We start from the raw sequence: 19,073 nt of genomic DNA on the forward strand, positions 1-19,073 counted from the left end.
TGAGATAGCCATTCTTTGTAGGTCAAAACTGGTTAAATAGCGGCAATTTGATAGGTTTTACCTAATATAATCCCAGCCCAGGCCCAGACAGCCACGTTCCCACAGGCCTTTTGGTCAGCAGTTAGGGACCAGGGCCTCATTTATAAATGCCCCAGTGATTTTATCTTTTGCGTGCCAGTTCTCAGCATCAAGCCACATATTAAGTTTCCCCTCTCTCTTCTCCCACAGAAGGAGTGCTTTTGGTTGCTTTGAGAAGTCTTCCTTGCTTCTCAGACAAGTGCAGGAGTGACACGCTGTCACAAGCAATGAGCACTCGATCACTAGGTGCTGGTCACACTCGAGCCATCCTCAGCCCCTGACGGCATGGCCACTGTCCCTGAGCAGCCCTTACTGCCAACACAGGCGTCCCTGCCGGTGCTGGGTGGGCGCTCCACAGCTGCAGGCCGGCCTTCAGGACCCTGTCGCCACAGTGCACGCACACCCGGCACGGATCCTTCACATTTCTACATCTGGCTCATCTGCAAGGAGACTGTGGGAGGGCAAGCATCCTTTGGGGTTTGGGCCAAAAGCTCGTGGGCATGTTTACCATCCACGATGTCACATGTCTTGGAGAAGGAGTGCCACATCCCTTATCTCTTTAGTTCCCTTTATTAAGAGAGACGTTTTCTAAGTGAACTTTGATCCCTACTGGGGACATTTTTAGCCTCCTCCATGGTGAGCTCTCTCTCTCTTTTTTTAAAGGCAATAAGAAATCGGCGCTTTCAAGCCCTGTATCCATCTCCCGCATCCTCTAGGGTCTGCTGGTCCTAATGGCAGATAAAGGGAAAATGATTGTTGTATCTACTGCTGCCCTCTGTTGGTTCTTGGTGACAACTTTCTTCATAATATGTATGATCTGCATAACCTGCTCCTTAGTGTAAGGCCTGGAGGGACTTCAGGGGAAATAGATGGCCAGATCACTAAGTATTTTCATAAGGGGACATGTACTATTCTTTGTAATAAGCAGAATAACCAATGGCATCCTCTTCTAAAAAGGAAGGTTAGGCGTGCAAGCAGGGGGGTCACATTGGCCAGAGGTCCTGCCCAGCTCTGACATCCTCCCACCTAAGTCTCAGCATCCTTGTCTGTATTTTACGTGCATCTTACTGTTGCTGGGGGATTAACTGAGCAATGAAGGGCTTCACATACCATGTGCAACAATCACAGAGCAAATGCATTTAAATAAGCAGCTTCTTTGCATTTAGTACCAACATTCCAACATAGAGTAGTTGAGTAAGTATACTTGCCTAATAGATTATAAATCCTTTGAAGGTAAGCCTAGGGGGTCATACATCTTCATTATATTTCCTTCTTATAAGCAAAATCTACCAAATAAAGGGCATTTGCTCTCTGAGTCTGATTGGTTCTAGAAAGTATGTATAATCTAACAGAGAAGGTTTTTTCCTTCAGAGTTTACACATGTTAGTCCAAGCACAACATCAGGCCTTTCCAACTCATTACTTGTCTGAATAACTGATTTCCCAGGTCCCAGGCATGATAGTGGTCAAACACATTGCTGGACTGCTTTTGTGATGATTTTTCACCTATACTCTGGCAATACAAGAGATAGTAGTTTGTTAATGGGATGATTAGCCAGAGAGCGGCAGACACTAACTTGAGATCAGAAAAATATCATAACAGAAGGGTGTTATTTCAAGATTCATGCATTTACTATTGCTACACACTTTGGGCTTTAAGATTTTTCTGTTCTCTTCCAGGTGCTTGCTTCTGGTGTGCTGTACTCTGCTGCCCTCTTCTGGTAATACGGCAGAAGTTGTCCTGACAAACGGGACTGGCATAAACTAGTTGGTTTATTAGAAAGCATTTTAATTGGGGATTTGGTGACTTTCCTTAGAAAACAAAGGCAGGGAGAAGAAACTTTAATTATTGCAAATTTCAGGGGGAACCTCAGTTTTTCCGGAGTGCTTAAAAAGTGGGGGAATAGAAAAGGTTTGGGAAATTTTATAGGTGTTTTTTTTTCTTTTTTTAAAAATTTTTTTATTTTTTATAAACATATATTTTTATCCCCAGGGGTACAGGTCTGGGTATCGCCAGGTTTACACACTTCACAGCACTCACCAAAGCACATACCCTCCCCAATGTCCATAACACCACCCCCATCTCCCAATCCCCCTCCTCCCAGCAACCCTCAGTTGTTTTTTTTTTTTTTAAGATTTTGTTTATTTATTTATTTGACAGACAGAGATCACAAATAGGCAGAGACGCAGGCAGAGAGAGAGAGGAGGAAGCAGGCTCTCTGCCGAGCAGAGAGCCCGATATGGGGCTCGATCACAGGACTCTGGGATCATGACCTGAGCCGAAGGCAGAGGCTTTAACCCACTGAGCCACCCAGGTGCCCCAACCCTCAGTTTGTTTTGTGAGATTAAGAGTCACTTATGGTTTGTCTCCCTCCCAATCCCATCTTGTTTCATTCATTCTTCTCCTACCCACTTAAGCCCCCATGTTGCATCACTACTTCCTTATATCAGGGAGATCATATGATAGTTGTCTTTCTCTGCTTGACTTATTTCACTAAGCATGATACACTCTAGTTCCATCCATGTTGTCGCAAATGGCAAGATTTCATTTCTTTTGATGGCTGCATAGTATTCCATTGTGTATATATACCACCTCTTCTTTATCCATTCACCTGTTGATGGACATCTAGGTTCTTTCCATAGTTTGGCTATTGTGGACATTGCTGCTATAAACATTCGGGTGCACATGCCCTTTCGGATCACTACGTTTGTATCTTTAGGGTAAATACCCAGTAGTGCAATGGCTGGGTCATAGGGCAGTTCTATTTTCAGCATTTTGAGGAACCTCCATGCTGTTTTCCAGAGTGGTTGCACCAGCTTGCATTCCCACCAACAGTGTAGGAGGGTTCCCCTTTCTCCGCATCCTCGCCAGCATCTGTCATTTCCTGACTTGTTGATTTTAGCCATTCTTTTTTTTTTAATATAATTTTTTATTTTTTATAAACATATATTTTTATCCCCAGGGGTACAGGTCTGTGAATCACCAGGTTTACACACTTCACAGCACTCACCAAAGCACATACCCTCCTCAATGTCCATAATCCCACCCCCTTCTCCCAAACCCCCTCCCCCCAGCAACCCTCAGTTTGTTTTGTGAGATTAAGAGTCACTTATGGTTTGTCTCCCTCCCAATCCCATCTTCTTTCATTTACTCTTCTCGTACCCACTTAAGCCCCCATGTTGCAACACCACTTCCTCATATCAGGGAGATCATATGATAGTTGTCTTTCTCTGCCTCACTTATTTCGCTAAGCATGATACGCTCTAGTTCCATCCATGTTGTCGCAAATGGCAAGATTTCATTTCTTTTGATGGCTGCATAGTATTCCATTATAGGTGTTTTTTTTTTTTTTAAGCTTCTACAAGACATCACTAAGTAAATGAAATGAATGTTTCTCTACCACAGTAAAATTTTCTTTAAACTGTATTTTGATAAGAAGTTAATGAGATGATGAATGCTATTGTAATGATGGTACAGAAGCACCTAGAATACATGTCAGAAGTCAGAGAGCTGGCTACCACTGCCAGAGATGCTGGGCTAGGATACCAGATAACAGAGATCTCCTGATCTCAAATGACCGGCAGACATCAGGAAGTGCTGTTTGGAGAGAAAGGTGAAAGGACTGCAGTGCTTACACCTTTGGGATCTTCAGCCAGTGTTAACCTTCACATGGAATCAAGGGATCAGATGGGCTGCTGGGACTTCAGAGGGTACAGTCTTCAAGATTTGTTTAAAAGTGCCTAGACCTCCGATACAAAAGGCACCCTCAGCTTATTTTCAGACACTATTTAAACTATGAAAAGATTTATTAATAGTGTTTCTTAAAGAGTGGACTGAGGCCATGTTCATTAGAGTGTATGTATGAGAGGGTGGGGGAAGGGTTATAAAGACAGATTTTAGGGGCTCCTGCGTGGCTCAGTAGGTTGAACCTCCGCCTCAGGCCATAATCCTATGGTGTTGGGATCTGAGCCCCATGTTGGGTATCCTGCTCAATGGAGAGTCTGCTTCTCCCTCTGCCTCTGCCTCTCCTGTTCTCTTTCTCAAATATATACATATATATCTATATCTATATCTCTATATCTATATCTATCTATCTATCTATCTATCTATCTATCTATCTATCTATATATATATATGGTACAGATTCTCTAAGTCAGAACAACAGAATCTCAGGTCAAGGTAAATCTCATGGACAGGCATTTTATATAACTGCTCTAGATACTTCTTAAAGTACACTAAAGCTTGAGAACCATTGCTTTATCATATAGGAACTGTCCAGAAACTTTCAGGTTGTCCCCAGATTTTCAATTTGACTTAACAAATAGAGTCCAGATAGGAGATGAAAGGGTCAGTGCTTTTTGGTCCCCTGACTCCCCCTTTTCCTTCCACTGACTACTTCTGGAAGACTGAAGTACTTGCACATACAACAAATGATACAATGTATTTGTCTAAAATCCCCGTCTTTGCCTTTACTACCACTCCTTATAAATGCCTCAGCGGTCAGTTTTCCTGAACCCTGGTCACCAGACCTTGCCCAAAGTTCACATACATCCATTTTAGAAACAAGTCCTTTATTCATGGTACATACATTCATCCATTCATTTAAAAAATGCTTAGGTATTGTGTTTGGTGCTAGGAATATTAAGATGTAAAAACCATCTATAATATCTATAATTTCTGCTCCCCTGTCTAGTGTGAAGGCAGGCATTAATCACATTACCTCAGAAATGAGTAACTTTAATGGAGACCGGTATAAAACCAGTATAAAAAGAGACCTATGGTATTGTAAGAGCTTGGGGATTTGGTCTAGTTGTGTGGCCAGGGAAAGTTTGCATGAGGAAGCACTGACTGATTGAGCCAAGATCTGAAGATGCAGAAATTTTTGTGACGTAAAGAACAGAATTCCAGGGACCAAGGACCATTTTTTAAAATTAAATTAAATTAAATTTTATGATGCTTAACTTTTTTTTTTAAAAACACATTTTATTTTTAAGTAAGCTCTATATCCAACATAGGGCTCAAACTCACAACCCCAGATTAAGAGTGGCAGGCTCTATGGAATGAGTCAGCTAGGCACCCAAGACCATCTTTAATGTGACTTAGTTGTAAATGAAGGGTCACAGAGTTTAAATCCTAGGCTCCCGATTGACGTTAACATGAAGGCCACTTGGTAGAGTAGAGGGAGAATAGGTTTGGGAGTTACATTATACAGACCTGGATTTGATTCTCAGATCCCGTATTTTCTAGGCGTGTGACTTCAGTTAACTGCTGGGACTCAGTTTCATTATCTTTAAATGGAGAGGATGGTAACAATTGTGGATCATTTCTTATATTTGAATACAACGCATTCATTTTCCTGGTAGCTGAATCCTGATTTAACCTATGGAATCACAGCCTTCCCCAATTCAGCCCAATATATAGCTTGTATAGGGCCAACTGAGCCCTGTGCTGGAAGTAGGGTGGGTGGGACATGTGGCCCAGGCCTAGCCAATCAGCATCACATCGACTTGGCTGCAGTGATTGGTGCAGGGTTTGGCACATGACCACATTGGGCCAATGGAAGATCAATCAGGGTATGAGCTCTAACTAGAGAGAATGAAAAGCTTCTTTCCTCTGGGGCTGCTGAAGTATTGTAAATCTTGACCCTCCCTATTCTGCTGCATGAAGAGATGTTGCTCATCCCAGAGCACAGTTAAGAGATGGTATTGATAGAAAGTCAAAGCCTTGATGGCTGTGTTTGAAACCTGAAGCTACCCATCCCAGAAGACTCTTTATTCAACTGCTACTTTAATTAACTAACCAATACAGTTCTTCCCCTTTTATTATAACTTACGCTAGTTGGGGTTAATTGTCATTTGCAACCAGAATATAAATAGAAACGCCCTTTAAGGCAATGTAAATTTGGATGGGAAAAACAGACATTCATTCAGACAGACAGTTCTAAATCACTCAACTACTTATATGTTTTACGATTCATTTTGGGGGGGTTAAGTTATTTTAATATGGTTTCCTGGGTGACAACTGCTATATTCCAAGGCATTTTACATTATCTGACAATATTTTATTCAGATTTAGTGATTGTTCTGAAAGCTGGAGCACTGAGAGTTTTTACATTATCTGTAGAGAATTAGCAAGGTCATAACGATGAGACTTTCTAGTCTGATCTGGATGAGGAATTGGCTGTTTCCATTCTTCCCCTATATACCCAAAAGCTCTACACAGAACTTTATGGAATTGGCACCTTCATCATTAGCATTGGTTTGGTTAGAGTTCCTAACAATGGTGCAATCAGTGTGTTTAATCCTTACCATGGCATCTAGGCTTTAGAATGAATTTACCAGCAGTTTCTTGATTTGGGGTGCTGAGGACCCTTTTCCCCTTAATTCCTGTGTTAGAGTTTGAAGCCATGTTTTTGGGGCATTTACTGGAATGGAAAGGAACACGTCTGAGGAAGCTCTGTCATGTCATCTGCATATAATCTTGTGTGTAGCTACTCAGATACCCAGCTCCATGGCAGGTGGGGGGCGGGTGGCGGCGCATAAACTCTGAGAGGGTGTGGTCTAAAGGGGATGGAGCATTCACTTTAAAAAGGACAATGACCATGGAGGCAATGTTTCTCTAAAGGTGCTCTCTGGACAACCTGCATCAGTTATCTCCTGGTGTACTTGTAAAACCTATGATACCTCAGCCTCATGCCAGAACTACTGCAGCAGAATCTTCTAAACAGTTCCCTGGGATGTGGATTTTATTTACTTATTTGACAGAGAGAGAGATCACAAGTGGGCAGAGAGAGAGGGGGAAGTAGGTTCCCTGCCGAGCAGAGAGCCCAATGTGGGGCTCGTTCCCAGGACCCTGAGATCATGACCTGAGCCAAAGGCAGAGGCTTAACCCACTGAGCCACCAAGGTGCCCCTGGGATGTGGATTTTAAATAGCACCCAGTAAGGTGGTCCAGGCCCATACTTGGAGAACAGCGTCTCATTGCATAGGAATACTTAAGTCTCCGGTACAGAAACACCCTACAACTGCCTTATTCCTTCTACACCTGAGGAGGAAGGGATCAGCCTCCAGCTAACATCCACAATGTTAGCTCCAGCCCTTAAAAATGGGAATCGCTGCTTTGGTTCAAAACCCCTCTGAGGATGTCCTTTGCCCCTGGCTAGTAGGAATTCCATTTATAATCTATCCGTTGGTTCCCCCAAGGTAGAAGCACTAAAAGGAAATCTTACTTAGGGAGAATTTTAATAGCACTGTCTGATAGCCAAAAATGTAGACTTGGTGTGCTTGTCTGTGTGTGCGGTGAAGGGAGGAGAGCTGGGGTGGGAGGGGAGATGATTCTGAGGAGACTGGTGTTAGATATGTTCTCTTCCACTTAGTTTTTCAAACTATTTTCCTCATAATAAATCTAATGAAATTCATAACTGTGCTGGAAGTTATGTGCTGTAAACTCTCTCTAAAAACATTTCCTAAGACCTAACATCCAAGCAAAGAGGAGTAAACATTCAGTATGTCTCTCGGGTGGATAGGCTGCATCTGTGTCGTTTGTGCACTGGGCTTTACAGAGCTGGCTCCGAGGCTGCCTGGCAGGTGGGTGGCAGGCTGAGAGGACCCTGCTTCCCTGCCCAGCTCCTTCATCCTTCCCCATGTTTGGCCACAGTGGTGCCCCTCGCTCCACTTTTGCATTTTGAGTTTCGGTGGAAGTTTCTGGTGGCTACATAGGATCCGGTTGTGCGTCCTCAGGACTGGCATCAACACTGCATACAGCCGTTGGCTGCTGATTGTTACTGCTTGTCCTATCCTCCTTCTCTTCAAGCAACCTGAGAGGTTTTCCTTCCCCAGAACTGGGCCAGAATTGGTGGCCTTGACCTTCTCTCTTGCAACTGTGGTAGCACTGGGATTGTTTTGAAGGGGGTGAGTTTTATGGCTATCATTGTGATAAAGCACCTGTAAATGCGATCCCTTAAACAATGGAGAAGACAAAAATGGAAAGAATCCAAAAGCAAGCTATATTTTCTAGGTTGGACCAAGGCACTTTTAGATGTTGTGGTGAGCAGGGCCAACTGACGGTGCGCTGTCCTGACCCCTCTGGAGGCCACAGAGGTTATTAAAGGAGGAATCTGATTTCAGTTGAAACAGAAGTTTTAATCTGGAGGGTCAATGTCCCCACACACTTCACAGCTATTGAAAGTTAAGAGAATCCCAGGTAAATGACACATATCGAAATCCCAAAATTGTTCTCTCCTGCCCTCTGGGATTGATGCTGAATTTTAGATGGGCTATGCCTGGCCTTTACTGATTTTCGCAAGGGAGCACAGAACTTGCTCTTCAGCAGTTGTGCAATTCCTATCTTCTTGCGGTGGAAGGAGCAGCATGAAGGGCCCTGAAATGTCTGTGCTCTGGCGGCTCTGCCAATAGTCATTCTGCTTTGCAGTTCAGTTCAGATCCTACGGACATGGCTCCCCTGATATTTTTGGCACGTTTCCTCCTATTTTTTTCTTCCTGAACAGTCTTTTCCCCCTGAAATCACTTGCAAAGTAAGAGGTTGGCTATTTTTCCTCAGTGCTTTGTCATTTCAAAAATTTTCAGAGCCAAGTCATGTATCCTGTGGAGAAGTAACTAGCTACCTTGAAGAGTGAAGGGAGACTATGTGTCAAGGTGAGGGGGCCCGTTGTCCTGCTTCCTCTGGGAAGCTGTCACTGGCCACTGGCCACTCTCCAGGATATGATTTTTCCTTTCTCAGAACCAGGTGAAGTCCAGGCTGGGTCCATCTTCTCTCTCCTCTTTTTCCTTCTTTCTTCCACCAAACATCTCCTGGGTCAGATACAGAGCTCAAGGATGTATCCATGTGTGGTGGGCGAAGGAGGGAAGGACACACAGATGAATGGGAAACCAAACTGGTCCTGCAAGCACACCGTCTACTGGGAGAGGCCAGGCCGACTCACAGGTGGATTCCAAGACAGGATGCTGTGCCCAGTGAGAAGAACTGAAGGGGGAGAACCTTGCATGATCCTGCTCTGCTTTTTTAAATGCATTTTGTCTTTCTGTTTATAACACACTCTCTTTAGAGGGGACATCAGCTATTTTTGCCCACCCAGCATCCATATCTCCTTCTAGTAATGGCACCTGATTTGGCACTGGGGACAGCCCAGTGGGACTGTGAATCAAAGTGCCATGGCATGTCTCTGCTAAAAGTTGGGTGGGTGACCCAAGCTGAACCAATCTCTCCCTCATGTCTGGCCCTCGAGTGGAGATGCAAGGATAGAAAATGGTCAGAACCAATTTTGTCTTCTGACCACATCGATGACACTGGCCATATTTCCCTCCACCTGGATTTCTGGAACCTACTCTGAGTCCTGTAGTAAGGATGGGTCATTCAGGTTTTTCAACAATCCCATAAACTACTTCAAAATCCTTCTAATACATTAATATTAATACCTTAATTAGCGTGGGTCTATTTCTGCTGTTTGCATATATTAAGCACTATAACAGAGACCCTGAAAGTGAAATACCAGGCCTCATAGTTATTCTCTATGACCTACCAGTGTACCCTACACAAAGTAGGTGCTCAATAAATGTTGGTCCGTTGATAGTTTAAGGTAATGTATCTCAGGACGAAATGTCCTCCTTTGCCTACCTGCGGATTATTTAGGGATTGGGTACAATTCCAAAGTTTTCCTCAGGATCCTTTATTCTAAGGCTTTGTTGGACCCCATAGCAACTGTGAAAGCAAAGGTGACCTCTTGCTTATAGCAAGAGAGATGCATTGCTTTAGTGGCACAGCAAAGACTTGACCAGATCTACAGAAAGTCTAGTCTTAGAAGGTCAGAGCTGGTAGAACTTTCAAGGCCATTAGACATAAAAGACAGTGGCTTTATAGTGAGGTTTTAGAACTGGAATTGCTCTAAATACTAATAACCCAATGAACACCTTTAGTCACTAAGCTACAGGTTGACTCACTACGTGGCATCTTGCAGAATATGGCATATGTTAATTTCTTACATGCTTTGATGGAACTTGGAAATTGAAAAGAGGCAATGGCAAATTTCCTTGTAAACTGAAAAATCTTGTTGCAAGAAGCAAATTTTAAAAAGGCAGGGGAGAGTCTCAAGGACAAGCATAACTATTCCTGGAAATTTTTTCCTAAATAGACAAGATAGAAAAGGTAGTATTTATATATTACTCATGTATTATTAATACCAGTATCTGCATCTCCATCTGCATCTATATATAGATGGATGTTTCTTGCTGCATGGTTAGTAATGGTCTCAACTGGGGAAGCCCGTAAGTCCTTCAGAAAGGAAAATTCTACAGGTACTTGAGCCAGAGCTATATATGCAAACATGGAATAGTGTCATAGTGATTTATGTTAAAAACAAATAAACAAACAATCACCCAAAAACTAAGCTGCAGAACAACATGAAGAGTTTAGATATATAGTTAAAAAAACGTGTATTTGGAGAGATAAAATCCAGAATGTTAAACATACTTGTAGGAGGTCAGTTAAGACTTCTGGAAGCCCCATGCATCAAGAAGAGTGGAGAGCTCCTGCACAGGGAATTCAATACCAAAATACTAAACAGTAAAACAGATGTCAAAAGTCTAAGTAAATTCTGACTTTTCTCATAATATGTATCTTAGTACTTTTAAAATAGCAAGTACTTCTACAACAATGTCAGTGTTCCTAATGCTCTAACTGGGCGCATGCTTGCTTCCTCCCTGGGGACCTCCATCACTGGTAGCGTGGTAGGCCACTTCTCCTACCTATCTTATATGTTCTTTTAGACTTTTAAAAGAATGAACCATTAATTTTTAGAGATTTAAAGTGATATAGAAATAGGGAAAAGGAGCTCAAGGGAGTGTTGTGGGGACTAGAAATGTTCTATATCCCTCTACGTGATGGTTACACACTTATACATGTGTAAAAATTCACTGAGCTAAATGGTTAAACATTGTGTATTTTAGATAAGTTATACATCAAATAAAAAAAATTAATTACTGCTATCAAATCTTTAATACCAATGGCTTTTAAGATGGAGAGAGTTGAAGAGTTACCTGGACTAGTACAAAAAACCTTTTCTTCCATCTCTTCCAGACATTCTTACCGATGGCCCATAAATACCTAAGGAAAAGGAAAAAGACCAGAGTCACATTAATGCTTGAGCAACTACACTGTTTAACTCATTTGACCATAAAGCTTGGAACTCATAAACAAGGAAATAGTGCAGCTCAGAAACAGCAAGCAGATTTGGGAGCTGTGTGATTGAGGATAAGGAACAGCAGTCAAGTTTCACTTCCATTTATAGAAAGAATTGTGGCCCTTCATCACAGTTGACTGAGATTCCTTGATTGATTCCAGAAAGTAAGTTGGAAAATGTTACATTGTGACTTAATTTTTCTATGTGCTGAAAGTCTATTAGGTAGGGAAATCCTGCCAGGTGCTGCACAAAGGAGGAAAGAGAACACTAAATTCTACAATTACAGCTCTTTTGCCTCTTTCAAGTCTCAGTCAGAAATCCACCCCCGCAACCCTGACTTTCTTTTCTTATTATTCTGTCAAATGCAGGTATATTAGTGGGAGGAAGTTTCCAGTCAACAAAGAAAGTCCTCCCTATACCTCTCCCCCTTTCCCAAATGCTTCTATGTTGATGGGAATTAATCTTGATACAGACAAAGGAGATAAAAGGAGAGTTAAGAACCATAGAGGCACAATCCAAGCTCTCTGGAGATTTTACGAGCAGTGTTACTACTTCATTCGTGAATTACTCCCTCCGCCTTGTGGACTGCTGCACGCCCACTGGCACTGAACAAGGAAGTGAGGTTTTCAGGCTCTACTGGACCAAGTGAGGAGAGATCTGGTCATACTCAAAACATGCAAATACTTGAGCTCCAAAACAGGCTTTATTTGCTATACAAACCAACTGGACAACATCCAAATCCTCACTTCACCTGGAATCAGACAGAATTTCCACTTTGGAACATGAAGAATGCCCCTAATTAAAATTTATACTGTTTGACAAATTTCAGGGGCTCTCAGAACTGGCCAGTGGCCAAAAATCTGCTCAGATCTTTAAGCCAGAAACCCAGGAATCAACCTGGTTCCCTCTCTTTCTTCGTCCTTATTCCTTAATTACCAAGTGCAGTTGATTTTTTTTTTTTAAACTACTGCAAAGTTCTCCACTCTGCTCAGTCTCTCCCCTTCACACCCTCACTATTTCAGTCCCACCCCACGGTTCTGCTTCCATGGACAACTGTAGAGGAAACTCTTAATGGGTGTCAGGGACACTGAGAATGATTTCCATCCCTCTCCTGGCCATGACACGCTTCCTACCATCTGCGAATGTGATCATGCCTTTCTCTGCTGAAATTCCTTCCATGGGTCAGCCCCATTTACATGAAGGGGACCTCAAACTGTGGCCACTCAGATTCCACTTTCCTAGATCTTTTACCTATTCTATGGTTTACTGGACATTTTCCTTTAAAATGACTTATTTAAGATGAATAAATTTATTTTGAAAGAAAACTTTATATTATAGCCTTGACACATTAATTATATCTCATGCCTTCTCCAGCATCTTATGTTCAGACTCACATTCTTCCTAAGTTTAGATCTCTACCTTGATGTCATGGCCTCCTGGATCCTACTGATAATTCTTCCCTTACAATGATCACACTGCTATAATTTATTTGTTTTTATATTTATTGTTCCTACTAGACTGTGAGTGAGCTCCTCAAGGGAAGGAACTTTATTCATTCTCATGTCTAAATTCCTAGCACAGAACCTAGCACAGAACCTGGAGCCATGTCACCTACTTGTATGTGCAACCTTCAGTAAGTTACTAGGCATATCTCTGCCTCAGCCTCTCAAGATTCGTGGTACAGTTCTTGGTACATATATAGCAGGAGGTCAGTGTACACTTTTTATATTTCATTTGGTTTTGAACGCCATGCTTTTGGGAAACCAGAGCAATATTTGCAAAGGTTTCTGATGAGATTTTAAAACACTGCATAAAGACATCCAATCCATCACCAAATTCTTTGAATTTTTCTTTCCAAAATATATCCCAATTCTTTCCATCCCACTGCTACTCCCCAGTCAAGCTTCTATGATGTCCACCTGGGCCATGGTAACAAGCTCCTAAAGGGTCTCCCTGCTTCACTTTTGTCCCTACTCCACTCACTACACACCAGACAGAGTGACCTTTTAAATGGGTAAATCAGATCATTAATACACTCATTCTAAATCAGGATGGGAAACTGTGCAAAGGTTTCCAGCTGGGCGGAGACACAATTATATTTCTATTTAAGATGGTCCCTGTGGCTGCTGGATGGAGAAGGCACTGTGGATGAAAGGGGCAAGAGAGAACACAGGGAGATTAGTGAGGACACGGTTGCTGTGGTGCAGGTAGGAGAGAGAGGACGGTGCCTGGACTGGGACAAGGCCATGGCAGTGGCTGGACAGCTGGTAAGTACATGAGCCCTGAGGCCAACCTCGTCAGCTTCACTCTTGTGTGGATTACAGTCCTGTAATATAATTCACAGTCCTGGACGGTGCTCTCAGCCTTCTTAAAATAATCTATTAACATATTCACAGCAGAAACTGACCTAAATAAATGGGAGGAATGGCCAGGGCTACCGACAGAGAGAGAGAGAGAGAGAGAAGATTCTTTGGCCTATAACTGTCATCAGTATTGTCTTCTAGTTCTAGTTGGGATGGTTGCTCTGAGAGGCTGGACAAGATGCTTAACCTCCTGGTGTCCTGGAAAACAGGGCAGGGCCAGCAATGGTTCTTCTCACACAGAGTTGTTGTAGGGATTAAGTGAGATGATTCTTGTGGAATATAAGCATGAGGCATAGCAGAAAGTAGATGCACATTAAATGTCAGCCTTATTATAAACTATCTCTGGGTAGAGAGGAAAGCCTATCATTGCTAGTAGTAAATATTAGCTAAATATGTGAAAAGAAATCTCCCTGGAAATATGGACATAGAAAAATAGATGAAACAAAAATCAAATGAAGAAAGCAGGTGAAAAATTTTGTATTTGTAGTAATGACTGGCAAGGTTGTCATAATCTCGTACTTCTCTGGAATTACAACTGGCAGCTAGTACCCGTTATGTCTTTCCCCGTAACTTGAACCCACACAGAGAGATTCAGAACAGTGAGCACAGATACTACATCTGACGTTTATAGTTTTAACTGACAGGAATGGAAGCAGGAAAAGGAGTGCACGAAAACCCACAGAGCATGACTAATACTGAGGCACTGATTCCCCCTTCAGAATAAAGATCCTAGCTACTGCCTGGCCATGTTTTACTACTGTGCTATGCTGTTCTGGTCCTTTCCTCGAATTTATTGTACTACCTGGAGGGGTTAAGGCCTTGAATCTGGAGCCATGTCACCTACTTGTATGTGCAACCTTCAGTAAGTTACTAGGCATATCTCTGCCTCAGCCTCTCATCTGTGCAATGGGCACAATATCAGGAGCTACTTCAAGGACTGTTGGGAAGATTAAACAGTGACTGGAATCTACAGTGGTCAGGACGACACCTGGCACAAAGAAAACACTTATGAGCTACTTCATGACATCACTGCTACTATTTTACAGTTGAGGAAGCTAAAGTTGCAGGAACCTGCTCAGGGCTCTGCAGGGGGTAAAAGACACAGCCAGAATGGAAATTCAGAACAGCCAGGTTTCCAGAATACCCCTCACACGTGCTATTCTTCCTCCCATTTTAGATGAGGACAAACTTTAGTGTCTTCACTCAAATGAGAACACAAATTGCTTTTCCAAGTGAGCTTCTCTGGTGAAAGTCTTTTGAAAGGGAAAGCTGAGTGGGATCAGAGAAAAATCAACAATCCTCCTTAGCAAAGTATCAGTTGGTTTGTGTGAAGGAGGGGCTTTCCCTCAAAGGTTTTCCTCAGAATTTATTGCTAATTTGGCACATAACAGAAGGTGTCAAAACCGAGAAAAACTGAGGGCTGCACTGTATCATTTCTGTCTAGTCAGCTTTGGCTCTGTGTTCCCTTAGATTGAAATGTGCTCAGTAGACAGAATAAGAAGTACCTGGAGCAGATGGGAGATCTGTCCCTGCAGACATCTAGGTGGCTTTCCCCTCCAGCTCCTCACACTACAGGCAGATCTATCTGCATGGGCACGAGTGGCGTTCGACTCTCTCTTCAGGCCATGAGGATTGTAGAGATTTGGATTTACAAATAGAAAAATCAGCATTCTAGTGTTGTGAAAAGGTATTTAGCCTAATGGTTATATCTTAGGCTCAGAGTGGAAAAACCCATGTGGGAATTCTGTCCCTGCCATCAACTGTCTTTTTGCTTAGCTGTGTTGTGCCTCAGTTTCCTCAGCTGCAAAACGGGGATAGTGTGTGAAGTTGTTGTAAGGTCTTAGGGAGAGCATGCATGGTGAGTTTAGCACAGATGGCACATGGTAAGTGCTTGGTTACATTAGGCAATACTGCTGGTTGGCGTTATCCTTAGTAACAGCAGCAGCAGTGGCAGAAATAGTAGTTCTAGTACAAAGAACATGTAACTACCAACTTTGCAAAGGATTCATCTTTGAATTCATTTGAACTTATGTTCGGCTTTGGGGTGGACATCTATTGGGAAATAAAACAGTACGCGTGTCTGGGTTTGGAGCTCCAGGTTACATTTTGCCTTGTGATTCTAACCTATCCTTGCTTGTACTATTTTTGTAAAACCTATGCCAGTGGGTCATTGACACCCCTGTCATTTGCTGGGGGCATTTTAGTTAGATGAGAGGCCAGAGTGAACTATGAAGGGCTAAACAGAGAAGAAAAAGATACTCTTTGGTCTTCCATGACCCCTTGGCTTCAGCATCCCTCTGCCTTGGGGTTCCTTGGAAGGGCAACATCCCTAGTAATTCTTTGAATTTGTGAGTTGTATATATAAAAGAGAATGGGATGGTCTTCCTTCACCTGATGTTTGTGAGTGTTAATGAATGAATAACTCAGCTCTATTTATTAAGTATCTTCTGTGCTTAGCACTAGGTGTGCATATGGTGGTGCTCCATAGCAATTCATGAGGAAATTTTTTATTGTATGTCTTTTCCCAGGATGGATGAGTACCCGGTACAGAGAGAAGGTATGTGCTCCCCTCAGGACATCTGCCAGACTAACCTGTCCCTGGACACCGTACAAAGGGTAAGGATGGCTGAGAGGGACATGGAAACCAGGGATAGGTTGAGGTTTCAACGTTGGGGGCTGTGGACCCAGAGGTCAATGAAAAACCTAGAAAATGAGGAGTTGGTGCCATTCTGGTCTAGGTGGAGATGAGACTCAGCCCTGAGGGAGGAGGGGCCGCATTTGTTTTTCTCTGTGTCCCTGTGCTGTCATGGCACCTAGTCCATCACAAGTGGGAATGAGGCAGGGCCTTTTAAAAAAATTTTCTTCCTGCTAGAAATTCTTCATGTGAATTTCTTCTAAGAAGAGCAGTCACACTGAGACAAAACCAAGATTCCCACGGGGAGGCATCCCTCCCCTCCTGGGAGAAAGAACGAGAACATGGAGGATGCTAAGACTCCAGATACTTCAGTCTTCATGCAGCAGCCCAACAGAAAGAAGCATGGGCTGGGAAGAAGCACAATAAATGAAAGCACCAACTCTTATGTAGCTATAGCCCTAACCACATATCAGTCCCTGTTCTAAATGCTTTACATGTATTAACTCATTTAATTAGCTCAACAACCTTATGAGGCAAAACTATCACGAGCTCCATTTTATGCTGAACAACATGAGGTTCACAGAGGTTAAGCAACTTGTCTACAGCCGGTAAGTGATTAGTGCCAAGGACTACATCCTAGGTGACTGACCTAGCTGGCATTTATAGACAATAATACAACAGGGAAGATAAAAAAGAATCATGAAAGTATTCAATTAGTCCAAAAGAAGGCAAAAAAAAAAAGGAGGAAAAGAGGACAAAGATCAGATGGAATAAAGAGAAAACAAAAAAGCAAGGTAACAAATAGCAATTTAATTTAAACCTAATTATATCAAAAATCACATTAAATATAAATAAGCTAAATATTCCAATTCAAAGGCAGAGATCTTCAGATTGGATTTAAAAGGCTAGAGCTAATTTCATCCTGCCTACAAGAAATATACTTTAACTCTAAAGGCATGAGTTAAAAATAGTAGGATTGAAAGGATTTACCACACTACCATTAGTCTTTTAAAAAGCTGGAGTGGCTGTATTACTGTCTCACAAAGTAAATTTCAGGGCAAAGAATATTCCCGAGGATAAAGAAGAACATTTCATAATTTAAAAAGGGTCAATTCATCAAGAAGACATAATAACCTTAAACATTTATGCATCTAAGAATAGAGCTTCAAAGTAAATGAGACAAACATGTACAGAATTATAAGAAGAAACAGAAATATCTATAATTAAAGTCAGAGATTACAATACTTTTCTCTTAATAATTGCTAGAAAGTCTGTATTTGGACAATTACAACAACACTGTCAACCAACTTAAACTAATTGACATTTAGAGAGAATAAGCCAAAAGAGAGAGAATACGGAATCCTGAAAATATTCAATTAGGTCAGTAGTAGTAGTCTTGTTTGAGAGTCTGTGCCAATCTGAGTGGTGTTTTGGAGATTTGCAGGGAGGAGAGACAAGTGGGATAGTTTTGAAGAACAAGGTCTACGGTAGTGACACAGCTAAGAAAATGGAAGAAGAGAGGGAATTTTTAAGAAGCACGGCTAAGACTTATAAACTGTATCCCCTTCACATTTTGTTGAAGCATAACAGGAAAATCAGATTTGCTGTAAATTACTCTGGGTTGGTGTACTATGGTTCACTGACTGAATCCAAAGTGGCATCAGGGGAGCTCTGCATTTCTTTTAAGTTTTTGGTCCTTTGTTAAGGTAGGAATAACACAATTCTAGACCTGGCTTCAATGTTTAATTTCATTTCGGCAAGTCTGTTCACCACTCCACATCTGTTTCTCTGTGTGTAAAGTGGCAATTAATTCATTCACTTATTCATTGACACAACAATTAGATTAACTTATTGAACTTTTACTACATGGCAGGCCCTGTAGTAGAGACTTTGAATAGTCAAAGAGACAAATGTCCTTACTGACAAGGAACTCACAGTTCAATGGGGGAAGAGAGACAACAAATCAATAAACAAAGAAATATATGGTGTGTGAGATTGTGATAAGGGCAATCCTGAAAATAAGGCACAGTAAGAGAAAGAGAGAGGACACAAGTGGGACAGGTAAGGAAGGCATTCTGATATGGTAGAGACCTGCAGAAATCAGGTGAGCTATGTAGAAAGCTGTGTGAAGAAGAAGATGAATCCAAAGTAGAGGGAAGGGTGGGGACAAGGGTCCTGAGGTGCGGGTGCACCTGGAGTCTTTTTTTTTTTTTAATATTTTATTTATTTATTTGACAGACAGAGATTCACAAGTAGGCAGAGAGGCAGGCAGAGAGAGAGGGAGAGAAGGCTCCCCACTGGGCAAAGAACCCAATGCGGGGCTCTATCCCAGGATCCTGGGATCATGACCTGAGTGGAAGGCAGAGGCTTTAACCCACTCAGCCACCCAGGTGCCCCGCACCTGGAGTCTTTGGGGAAGAGCAAGGAGGCCCATGTGGCTGGAGGAATGATCAAAGTCAGGGAGATAGTGGAGTCTTTATAGCCATGGTAACTACAAAGGGTTTTACTCTGAGAGGGGGTATCATTGGAGGTTTTCCAGCATTGGATTGGCATGAGCCGACTTCTGTGTTAAAAAATATTACTCTTGGGTGCCTGGGTGGCTCAGTTGGTTAAACACCAACTCTTGATTTCAGCTCAGGTCACAATCTTGGGGTCCTGGGATTGAGCCCCACATCAGGCTCCATGGAGTCTGCTTGAGATTCTCTCTCTCCCTCTGCCCCCCTCTTTGCTTGCACTCTTTCTCTCAAATGAATAAATAATAAACAAACAAACAAACAAATAAATGTTTTTCAAAAATTACTCTT

General features: G+C 42.3%; 1 protein-coding gene across 1 annotated transcript in view; it reads right to left on the minus strand.

Moving 5' to 3' along the window:
• The window catches only part of CADPS (calcium dependent secretion activator), a 472,322-nt gene that overhangs the window by 160,975 nt on the left and 292,274 nt on the right, over positions 1–19,073 (minus strand). Inside the window, 1 exon segment of the mRNA XM_059390086.1 lies at positions 11,129–11,195. Coding sequence (XP_059246069.1) covers positions 11,129–11,195 — 67 coding nt within the window.

Source organism: Mustela nigripes, chromosome 2 (assembly GCF_022355385.1).
Source record: "Mustela nigripes isolate SB6536 chromosome 2, MUSNIG.SB6536, whole genome shotgun sequence".
Taxonomy (NCBI): domain Eukaryota; kingdom Metazoa; phylum Chordata; class Mammalia; order Carnivora; family Mustelidae; genus Mustela; species Mustela nigripes.